Source organism: Chroicocephalus ridibundus, chromosome 5 (genome assembly GCF_963924245.1).
Source record: "Chroicocephalus ridibundus chromosome 5, bChrRid1.1, whole genome shotgun sequence".
NCBI lineage: Eukaryota > Metazoa > Chordata > Aves > Charadriiformes > Laridae > Chroicocephalus > Chroicocephalus ridibundus.
Genome location: NC_086288.1, coordinates 60,522,779 through 60,535,005, shown reverse-complemented (window position 1 = coordinate 60,535,005; position 12,227 = coordinate 60,522,779). Strand labels below are relative to the sequence as shown.

Genomic DNA, 12,227 nt, shown 5'->3' with positions numbered 1-12,227 from the left:
AGCATACCATGGGGTGAAGCGTAACAAAATGCTGTATTCCCCTAACACCTCACCCTAATTACCCCAACTTTTTACGATCATACATCTCTTTTCAGGTTAACTATAATTTCTGCCTGTTTGTGATGGAACCACTGGAAGGAAATCCAACTAACTATATTATATGTAGGATGTGATAAGTAGAATAAAACATCCTCCATTATAAAATATGGTTGGGTATCCTATTTGCTAAAAAATACAATACATTTTATGGTTTTTTTTCTCTTATAACTAAAACCAGGTATAATGGACTTGGGTATTTTGGTTTGGTTTGGTTTGGGTTTTTTTTTCATTTCAGTAGAGAATGTTGCTCTAAAACTACTTACATGAGTGTTAAATGCTTGTAGTTGGAGAGCTCTTTTGGAACAAGGGTAAACTGATTTCCATCCAAATAACTAAAATAGAAAAATAAAACATAGAGCATTATGTTTTTCATTAAAACAGTACCATCTTCATTCACTAATCTTAGAATCCAACAGTAAAAGTAGTAACGAACACGTAATATTTCCATTTATAAGAAACCTTGCATACAAATTTCGGTTTTTAGACACACAATTGAAGACCTGTAGCCTAAGATCCAAATGCTATTGTATCAGATATTCTGAATATTATGAAGTAACAGTAATAACAACCAACTCTTACATAGTACTTTCTACTATTTTGTAAAGACTGCAAAAAAAGGTCTTTATCATCTCCACTTCACACACACCTACAGCTGAAAAGTAAATCTGAATTCTGCAAGTAACATTAAGTGTGGATTTTGAGCTATTGTAAACAGAAACAGACCCTGACATTGCAGAGTTAGTCCTTTACAGTAGAAACAGCGAGGGCTGGTCCAAGCTCTAACAGCAAATTAATTTGTCATGCCTGCAGTTCAGGTCATCTTCCCTAATTTCTTCCTGTTTATTTCATGATACATCAAGCATGACATTCTACAAGCCAGTTCCTATGGAGTATGTTAGGGACTAAAGACAGTAATCAATTACCCTTCATGAGAAAAGTTAGATATTTTTTTTTCCCCTCTTTGTATTATATTCCTCCTATATTAATTACATTGCTTGCTCTTCTTCCATGCTCATAATTCTCAGTAACAGACTTGTTCATCCTTAGAGTTAACAGGTACAGAGCCATCAACCTGTACCAGTCACAGGCGTTAGAGGCGTAACAGGAGTTACAGGCGAAGGAAGGTAACAAGCCTTGCCTAAAAAGTTTCCAGTGTCCAGCCAGTCAGTACAAAGTGCAAGTGGACTGGCTCTTCACGTAACATGGGCAAGTAGTTTGGAGGTGGTAATAAGTGCTGAATTTACCTGATTCTCTGAAATAGAGCAGAGACTGGCAGGAAGATTAAAGGTCTTTAGTTTCTCAACTAGAGCAAATGACTTGCTGCTTGGTGGTATTACTTTTGTCTCCTGGAACCCAAGTAAAAACTACACCCTCATTTTCCCTATACAAAGAAGATACTTTAGCCATCCAAATACTTGGAACACACTTGAGTTAAGAGCAGCTATTCTTAGATTAATTTTGAGCTTAATGTCTTCGAGTACGCTGCAGCATCTTTGGAAACTCTTGACTAAATGGATGGGCTGAAACACAGTTAAGTTTAATGAAATAACTATCTACATCTAATCAAAAAGCTTTTTCTTTCTTTTTTTTTTTCTTCCCTTGGACCATGCCTTCCTTAGGGCTGCTTGCCAAATCCAAAATATACGTCTCAAGAAGTTTTATGTTTACGGTATGTTAATGGCATTACATAAATGCTGGTGAATGGAGCATGGGCTCATGTTACTTAATTATTAAAAAAGAAACCAACAACACTTAAACTTTTTGAAGGAGTAAGTATTCTGAGAAAATTCTTTTAGCAACAGATAAATTAGGATATATTGCTTTAGCTTCATTAGAATTGAAGTACTACAAGTATCCACTTGGCTGATAAAAATTCCTCCTTGTTCAAATGAAGCAACTATTAAGATATTTTATAAAACACACCAAGAGTACATCTTGGAAGGGTCATGAATGCAAATGAACATGAAGAATCAATCAGTATGCAAGTGCTACCAGGAACCATCTCCATTATCCTTTTGAAAAATATGCTAAATTGCATGCTTAGACACTAATTAAAGCATACAAAATTGTACACAAATGAGTTTTCAGTCACAGTCAGGGTTCCACTTGCAATTCCAAAAGTATCTCTCTTTAGCTGCTTAATTTTACATTGAATTGATGCCTTTAAATTGTCAAATTGTATTTATTAGGCCAGATTACATTTAATTAAGTCATCTTCTACTCAAGAAAAAAAAAAACCACCACCAAAACCTAATGAAGTAAGTTATAGGTTTATATAGCTGTATGCTAATTTGAGTTCTTAATAATTTCTCTTCAGTAATGACGAAAGCCTTTTGGATGCTATTAAGCAGCAAACTAGTGGTGGACATTTCAGACTCTTTTATATAATACCAAATGGTAAAACAATAAAACTGTTTTCGTGACTTAAGATATACAGTTATGATGTCTTCTGAAAAAGCACTCCATTAATCAGTCGTTATGAAAGATTAGTAATTTAATATTAAATACTGGCCACATGTAACACAAGCCAAACTTTTTTTCTTGTCAATAATTTCTATCTATTTCTTTCAATATTGTGACCTATCTGTTCAAGATTCAAAACAGGTTAATAACACAATTTGTAGGTTTATATTTTCCCCTTCATAATGAATAAAAATTGACTTATCTACTATTATGAGTAGCTTATTCAGTTCTTATCTTCAAACAGTATGTGAGGTAGCAAGCTCTTTTTTATATCAATGTTACTGTCCATCTGCATATTCAGATCGTATCTTTTCATAAAATGTAATCTTAACCATTTTTCTCACATAAAAACTTATCAAGATATTAATAAAATATCCCAGATTGTGCAAGACTGACTATATGAAAAGTAAGACTTCCTATTAGAATCAGTCTTTTTGAAATACCACAAAACCATGTTCATTATGAAAATATGCAAACACATTAATAGGTTATTTGCTTTTCGCTTTTTCATATAACGGAAATTCTTCATTCCTTTCTAAACAGTGACCATCGACTAATCAGATTCACTGTTGCCCATAATTTAACCCATTGTTACAGGACATCCACGTTCAGTTATATGATGGTTCAGTGTTGGGGATATAAATTCTGAGGGTGATTACAGTTTTATATACATGTATTTTTAAAACTTTCCAGTAACAGGTAGTTCTTAGAGTGTTTTGGGACTTACAGAGCATTGCTAATTCAAACTTAACCTCAAAAGTTCTCAAGATACCGTGTAAGTCTGTAAAGCTGTATATTAATTTCAACTGATCTCCTAAATCTAATTCTTCATTTTCTTCTCCCCTCGTTCTTAAACCTGACAATATAAAACTGACATTGATTTTCATAAAAGTGAAAAGTGTGCCACTTACAGTTCAGTTACATCTTTTGGGATGCCTTTAGGCAAAGCTTTTAGGCCTTTGTTGCTGCAGCGAACTACTGTGTCTAGACAAGTACATTCTGCAGGACAGCGGGACAGTGGAGAGCAACTATTGTCATCATTTCCTGGGTAATAAAAACAAACAGATGCTAAGCTTGCTACACAAATGTCACTTCAGTATTAGCCATAATATCCCACCTGGAATTCGTACAAGCAAACATGACATTTCTGCATTATGATATCTCTAGGTAGGGAAAACATTAAGTCATCTCTGTAAAATACCGCTCCAAGAATTTACATTTCAAGTGACACTTTATTTAGTACAATGCTGTTTTACTAGGTAAAAATTCTATTATATGGAAACAAAGATCATTAAAGAAAGAACAAAACTTAAAATTAAAGATAATAAAGCAAATATGCTGATTTTCAAAATTAAGAGATTATTAAAAATAAACAGAGGCTTTTTAAAGAAAAGGTACAGCCTTGAAAATTGACAAACTAGTAATGCAATAAATGGAAATGTGTAACAGAGATGCAAGATAGCAGACTTCTTTTTTTATTGTGTTGAGGAAGTCACAAACTAAGCAAAATGGCACGTTAGTTGATCAAGTAACCTGAAAGAGTTCTTGATTCAAGCATCAGCATTTGAAACTACTCTTGTCTGAACTACATCATTTGATCAGTTTATTTAATTTTTATATTATCTCTATATTATGATTTACAGTATTGAACATAGGCAAGAAAAACTTTGGAAAACATGTATACAATAGCCGCGTGCTTGCTGATCACCCACAAAAATGGGTGACGGACTTTTAAACCGACATAGAAACTGAGCATGAAGCGCAGGTGAAGTTATTTAAAGGAAACCACTTTGGGACCTATGGGAATCATGCAGTTATACATACGAAAGCTGAAATTCTAAAAAGTTCAAATATAATTTTCTTACCATCATCACATGTAAAATCCTGAATTGCCACATCCTGGATGGGAATCTCTTTGAGGAAGTACGGTTTTTGGCAGCGAGGGTTCCCCGTCACTATGCGTTTCTTCCTTAGCCAGTCTCCAAGCCACGCGAGATGGCAGTTGCAGTTGAAGGGATTGGCCAAGAGGTTTCTGAGAACCACAGGAAAGTTTACTTCAGATGACACCGTTTTTTCATCCTAATTATTCTATTTCTATTTTTCAAAAAGCTAAGCTTAAATATCGTTCTTCAAACAATACTATGTACATACCATAGGTGAAAGCTGTAATTTAGGCTCTGTGCGGTGAATCTTGGTAGAACTCATTTAGAAATAATTTAAAACTGTCAAAGACCTGACTTGTTGTCAAGCCACTCTGTACTGATAATGCAATAATTTCATATAGAGATGAAGGCCGATTACATTACATTATTAGCTTTAACCTGACAACAGCTATTCCATTAATTTGTCATCTCAAGATTTCCATCTTTTATTTGCTCCAGAGAATAAGTTTCCTATCTGAAGTGACAGCTAAGTTGATTACATGCCAGTTATAAAAATGAATTTACTTCTAGAAGTCTCACTACTTTTGGCACCTCCTTACTTCAGCACAAACCTATCGACAACTCCATTATTTATAAACATGTCATCCTTAATATGCACAAATTAGTCACTTGGTGCAAAGTGTCACTTTTTATGTAAAAGGGGGATTAAGTACTTTCCTGAATGATGCTACCTACAAAAAGCATTTCTTCGGTAAACTGAGCGGCTGCTTCACTCACCGTTTTCCCTTCCCTTAAATTACATCGCATTTAAATATAAAAAGGGATGCTTCTTTTTATAGAAAATGAGACTGAAGCTTCATTATAAAACATATACGAATTAAGATCCTCAGTAGGCTGAGGAAATTTAAGATAATTGGATGGCACAGGGCAAAAAGACAGACAACGTGGTGATTCAACCAGCCATGACTGCGCAATGCCTACCCAAAATGTGGGTTTCTACCCTGGCTCAGATCAGAGAGCTTCAGCAAGGGAGGTGAGCAGGACATTCTTCCTGTCTTTTCAGGCACTTCTGGAAACCATTCTAATGCTGCATCAAAGGGCACCATTGATGTGTCCAAGATGGTCCAGAAAATAAACTTTCTCAAAAACCCCTCTATGAACTCTTTTTTCCCTTAAGTTTACCTCAAGCCATGAAATTATACAGTAAACGATTAACAGAAATGTCCCCAAAACCTTAGAGGTTTAAATTTGGGTAAGGTAAAACACGACTCACAACGTAGAGAGCGAATGCAGTGTATCGAAGGAGCCGGGTGCCACGGTGGTGATCTGGTTGTCGTACAGGGAGAGCAGGCGGACTGAGCTCAGGCCCGTGAAGCTGTCGTTTCCCACACAGCTCACCCGGTTGCTCCTCAGCATCCTGAGAAAGGAAGGACCGGCATTTCTCAGCTTAGCCCCAGCCAGGGGCTGGAGCTGAAGTGGTGGCCCGAGCAAGGGCCAAGAGGTACAAGTCCAAAGGGACCACAGCGCAGTGACCCCTGTGCCGCCCGTCCCCTCACTGAAGGGACAGAGTGCAGTGTGTGTGGAGGGGACTGGAAAACAGAAAGGGGGCGTGGAGAGGTTTCACAAGAGGCAAAGGGTGTTTCCCCTAATAATTTGCATTTTTTTGTTCCTTTCAATACCAGAATCAGTAATTATGAGTTCGTTAATTGACAACAAATTAAACTGATTGAAATTACCCAAATCAGAGATACACAGCAGCCCCTTCTTCATGTTTCCAAGCCTTATGACTCCAGAACTGCTATTCTGATGGAGCAGAAGGTGGTAGCCGCTGATCTCCTCCTGAGGCCCCTTCAACCTGAGTTTTCTTATGATAAATTCTGGAAACCACTTCGACTGCATTCTCAAGCATTTCAATTAAATTAAATCAGGCTACCCTGACTCCTTCTCTGCATGACTCTAAGATTTAGTAAAAATTTCGGACTACTAATCAAGAAACACCTATTCTAAAATCTGTCATATTTCTGTAAATTGTAAGGGCTTTGAAGTTTGCTGTTTTCCTACCTGTTCTTCAATAGAGGAGTATTTTTTTCCTCACACTTTTGTCTAAGAATAGCTGCTTCTAACAATTTTAGCAGCTTTAAATGCAAAGTTAGAAATTATAGGCCTAATTTATTAAAAATACCTGACGTCTATAGACAGCTGGAGCCCCAAAGACCATTTAGTCTTGGCTCTGCTTTGCTGATCAGAAGGACAGGCCCTCTGAAGAAGGCCAAGAAGCTGTGGATTGTATAAACATTTTTTTTTAGTGGAAAGAGCTAAACTGCCTTCATGGAAAGAATGAAATGAGTTTGAGCTATAGTGCCTTTACTCCTCCCTTCACTGTTGAAATGACATTAAAATTACTTAGGACTGAGAATAATTTCCCACATTTCAATATCCACCAGAATAATTTTTTCCTCTAGCAAAATTCCCAGTAATGGTTGAGCTGCACTAAATCAGACTCCATTACGTAAAATGTGTAATTCCCATGCAAAATTGTGTTACTTTAAAGCAGATGATTATTCCCATTCCTATTGCTGCAGTTGGATGTTTATCCACTCTCAACCGCTTCATCGTTTTAGAGGACTCATTATTTCTGTAGTCAAGTAACCACAACAAGAATTTGAGCTACATTATATCCATAATTAATAATTAATGAATTAATATAATTTCTGATAAACTTTTTGTAAAAATAGGAACAAAAACTAAGATAAACTTGAATAATCCATAGCTAATCCTCCAAAAGCAAAGGTTTTAGATAGAGTATTACTTTAAAAAATACGTGGCAGAAAGAATAAAACCACTCAAATAATTACACTTACAGTGTTTTGAGACTTTCTAGGCCTTTGAACATTTTGTGTCGAACACTTTCCAGACGATTGCTTGTGAGCAATAGTTCATTCACACCAGAGGCTCCGTCAAACGCTCCTTCTTCGATATCGGTAATCTTGTTATTGCTCAGGTTTCTATTACACATTAACAGAGGCAGAGAAAAACACGTTTTCTTTTCAAATACCCTATATATAAACTGTTAAATTCTGCAGACTGTATAGATTTCAAGATACTGAGTTACTGTGTAAAAGCAACAAATGTATTGTTCAACTTCAAACTAATAAAAGCAAAACTCAATGCCCTGCTAATAAAGAAGTAAAGATTTTTAAAATAATCATTGGAAGATGTTTTTAAATAATGGCAATTACCTAGTCCGTGCTGCTGCCACACAAAAACATCTTTTCATAATTTTGAATCTTGTCAGTGACTGTGTATTTTTTTCATGTGTTTGGTCCTTGTAGCATTATTAGATGAATTAACAACAAAATGATACTGTATGAGTACCAGCACAACTAACCACTCTGATTTCTTTATTTCATTTCGGTAGACACAAATATGAAAAAACAGTATAAACAGCAACATATGTAAATGAAATGTGTGAATGTAAACAGCAAATGAAATGTTAATCACTTATGACATTAGTTAAAAAGGAGGGTTTATAAGCAAGAGAGTTCATTTAGCTGCAATTCACATGCAAAGCAGATTAAAATGTGGGAAGATGACCTAAAACACTGCCAAAATATTTAGTGTTTATAGCTTTTAGTTGAAATATGGAAATCACATTCCAAACGGGTAGTAGATGTACTCTATATACAAAAGCATACATACTCAACAACAGACATTTTCTCAAGATTTTTCATATTGTTCTTGCCTCCTTTTGCTCTGTTTGTTTCAGATAACTATTTATATGTATTACAGAAGGACATTATCTACATGCTAAACAGTGTTATAATTCACTAGTTATTTTTGAAAACCTCTTAGAAATGCTCTGAGACAACGCAAAATGAAGTGAAGCCAAAAACTTCTTATTTGATGGAATTAATGGTGTTGGGAAGAAATGCAAATGTTCTTTGATGCAGCTTCTAGAACAGCATTTTAATTGTTCAAATCAAGATACTATTTGTCACAACGAAAATTCATATGCTTGCCAGAATGATCTGGTGCCGTTATCTAAGCCATAGAAAACAAGGAGTTGTGGCTTAATCTTGAGTGCTGACTACTAATCTCTAGCCTAGCTGTAATTCAACATACACATTGCCTGTGATGAAGGATATAATAATCGCTTTCATTTTGTTTCACAATGGAGCTGTGAGTCTCCTGTAAGGTGCTGCACAAGACTGGAAGCAAGAAACTCATTATTTCTCATCTCAGCTGGCTTATCTGTGTCAATCCCTTAGTTTCCTAAAATCCTGTTTTTTCCCGGTGTAACATGGATACTACTTTACAGGGATATTTTAAGGATTAATGCTGCATAGCTAATCAGTGATGCAGTACATACGCGTGCTTTATGACTGAGGAACCATCAAATCAATTAAACATTTAGGCCCCAATTTTTCAATGTCATCTGTGCAGAAAGACCTTGCACCTATTTGAACCTCCAGAAGAAATATGAGCTCCACAAAAATATAGAATTCACTCGTATTGGTGTCCCTCTAACATCGCTGCTTCACTGCTTTCCAGTCATGCTTAACCAGTCACTGTATTATTCTCTAAATTGAAGAATGTTGTAACAACTGATAAGTATATTAGGAAGTTACGGAGCGGTATTATTCAAAATGTTAACTTTTCATTAACGTTTTCTCAATTTTGTTCCTCCTCAATTATCCACATTTCAAAGCTCTTGGGAGTTCCGGCAGACAGCTACACTGAGACTGATTAATATTCTTCCTTTTCTTTCTTTCATTTTGAATGACTCCTTAACTAAAAAGCAGCAAACTAGCTTTAGATGACATGAAATGTTTACTATGCTACCTTTATAGCCTGAAAATATGTAATTACTGACAGTATTCCCTTGCTCCCATTTTCTTTAAATACAAAGAACTGATATGTGTGTGTGCATGTGTATGTATGCTGCATCAAGTACTTCATTTATTTTAAAGGCACTCTGTAGCTGTAAAAAGGGCTAATCTGAGATCCTTGAGGAATGAAGAGAGCCGGCTATCTACTGTATAGCACCAGAACACTGCTGTGTCAGACATTCCTACGTTCTTTTTTTAAGTATCTTAGCCCAATACGAAGTTGCAAGGTGTACTAAGTGGATAGGTCAAAAGCAAAGTTGGGTTTTGGTGGTGTTTTGGTTTTTTTTTTTAATCTTTGGCCTACTAACTGAAAAAAAAATAATCAGTAATAAGTATTTAATTATTTGTGATCATGACAGCTGCCAGCAAGGATCTGGATAAGGCTAACAATAGTTTAAGTAATACTATTGTTAGCCCTGAGATTTTGGTCACTAGTAATGTAGACTGAACTTTTACAAATGGTAGTAACTTGGTGACTACATTCAAAAAAGCAGTGCATCATTTTCATTGATCTATTTTTACTTGGATTTTTCTTCACTTAGTATTTATGTTTGGATTTAATCCTGAAAAGATTGAGCACAGAGTCACTAAGCCTAACTAAATGATGTACCCTCAAATATGTCTCTTACATAACTGAAAGAAAAGCTTTTCATAGATTTATTTTTAATAACATCTGTGACTGGTAAGATTATAAACTCCTCTTAGAACATGAACTGTGAACATGGACTTACATGGATGAGCTATCAAACCATTTTTTTCTCAGTCATTTAATTTTGATATTCCCCTCATCTAATGACAGTTTAATGAAGCACAGAATCAAAGGCATGTCTTGAATGTGCTGAAAGAGGCAAAATTGCCTGGTTAGAAAGTAGTACAGGAAGTTACAAAAGATTACTGGAACCTTTTTTGAGCAGCTTATACTGTGAGCTCCCTGCTGTGGCTGCGTAACAGCCCAGCTGTCTGGACACTGCAGTGAAGGTGCCGGAGCTATACGCCACGTCAAGTTGTTACTGGCAGTGCCTGGTCCCATAGAGAAGAGCTGTCAACTCTGATCTACCTCCGTGATTAATTTAAACCCATTCCTGATTTTTGATTAGAATATACTGAATCTTTTATAGATAAGAACGAGGAAAGGTGGAGAAACACAGCAAGGAGCTAACATGCTATCTGAATAGACAAGGTCACTGAAGTCGCACTTACATTTTACGCAACTGAGGAAGTTTCTTAAAGATTCCAGTAGCTTCCAGGACTGAAAATTCATTGTTATTTAGCCGCCTAGAAGAAATGATATCGATTTCAGAAAAAAATATTCAGGCACTGGTACAGAATGTTCCACAATAAATAATCTTTTCAGACTGGTTTAACTGAATAGTTGGTAGTCAACTGGTAGCTGAAGAACTATTCTGTATATTTCTAATTCTGGTAATTCCTGTGAATGAACATTCTCATTAGTTAAACTTAGGCATACATAAGACAAACAGAATCAAAACCAGATCACAAAATATCATACAACTAAAACTACTGAGAAATATAAGAAAATGTTTTTAATTTTTCTTTTAAGGGAAGAAAAACAAAAATGTAACTAAGGAAGGATTCCATGGCAACTTATAAATAAAAATCTTTAAGAAGTACATATAAACCACTGAAGATTAGTTTACTGTTCTTTAAAGGATATCAGGTGGGGTCTGCCAGACATCTGGAGGTGCTCACAGAACACTATTTACAAGAATGAAATAATTACTTTTTCTCAGTGCTTCTTTTGAATAGGGACTGAAATACACTGCGTAGGTCTTCCCGAGAATTTAGAAACGCTTCTCTGACCATGGTTTATCTTCAGACCACTACCCCTAACACGCATATATTGCATAAGCATAAGCATTAAGTGTTGCTTTGTAACACTACACGAAGGTACACAACGAGCAACAAAACCTAGCTGATACTGATCTTTCCTGTCCAGATATCAAGGCTGTTCCTACACAGTATACCTTTAGCAGCTGCTAGGTTAGGGGATCGTCTATATTTCAAAAAATATCTGCACTGACACAGTATTCCCTATTTCCTCTCTTGAAAAGAAAACGGAAATTACGAGTCTTAGATTCTTTATATGTTTTAATGGAGTCATTCTTATTAAGGAAGGGAGTCTGTCCAGCTTTTATTTAGAGATCTTAAATAGGAAGGAAAAAAGATGACTGACAAGATCACCATGAAATGAAATTCAGCATAATTCTAAACCCAGAATGCTTTTCAGAATTGCCTTATTGCAAGACAAGATTAAAAAACCCCTAGAAAATAAAAGAAAGCTGCTCATTCAACCTTTCTTCCTGCTTGTTCTCAATGATAGCCAGAAGGGAAATTAAGGTTGTAAATCTGAAAGTATGGCTGTACAAGAGTTTCAGCACGGAACCAAACTGAGAGAAGACAGGAAGAGTTTTTTGGATATACATGGAACATTTGAATACCATGCTGAAGTACAAGAAACATGAATTTCTAAAGATGTTACCACCTCTGAAAATCAGCCAGATGACTTAATGTGATTTTTAGTGGGACCATATCAAATGAATTTTTGCACAGTGTCAATTAACAAAGTTTGTTTGTGAAAACATTTGAATCTAATAATTCTTCCTTGTGCTCATTTCTAACTCCACTGAAACAATTTGTTCCTTTCCTCTTCGCAATAATCCTTTATATATTAAAAATAATTCACTTTGTCTCTCCCTCAAGTTTCCATCACACAAATGTATTCTATCTTTTCACTTTTTCCTCTGAAGTCTTCATTTCTAGATGATTCTTATTCTCCTTGAAATTTTTTCCAGGTGATCTATATCCCCCTTGAAAAGCGAAGTCCCTAACAGAGTATTCCAGATGACATTTTACTATTTTTATGTACAGTAAA

The 12,227-nt window shown here is 35.6% G+C and overlaps 1 protein-coding gene across 5 annotated transcripts in view; it reads right to left on the bottom strand.

Moving 5' to 3' along the window:
- The window catches only part of SLIT2 (slit guidance ligand 2), a 266,756-nt gene that overhangs the window by 49,431 nt on the left and 205,098 nt on the right, over nucleotides 1-12,227 (bottom strand). For all 5 annotated transcript variants that reach the window (XM_063336090.1, XM_063336087.1, XM_063336088.1 and 2 more), the window contains 6 exons: nucleotides 10,535-10,609; nucleotides 7,307-7,450; nucleotides 5,719-5,862; nucleotides 4,428-4,594; nucleotides 3,474-3,606; nucleotides 363-431 (listed from right to left, as the gene is read on the bottom strand). In XM_063336090.1, the coding sequence (XP_063192160.1) occupies nucleotides 363-431; nucleotides 3,474-3,606; nucleotides 4,428-4,594; nucleotides 5,719-5,862; nucleotides 7,307-7,450; nucleotides 10,535-10,609 (732 nt within the window). The remainder of the gene's footprint in view (nucleotides 1-362; nucleotides 432-3,473; nucleotides 3,607-4,427; nucleotides 4,595-5,718; nucleotides 5,863-7,306; nucleotides 7,451-10,534; nucleotides 10,610-12,227) is intronic.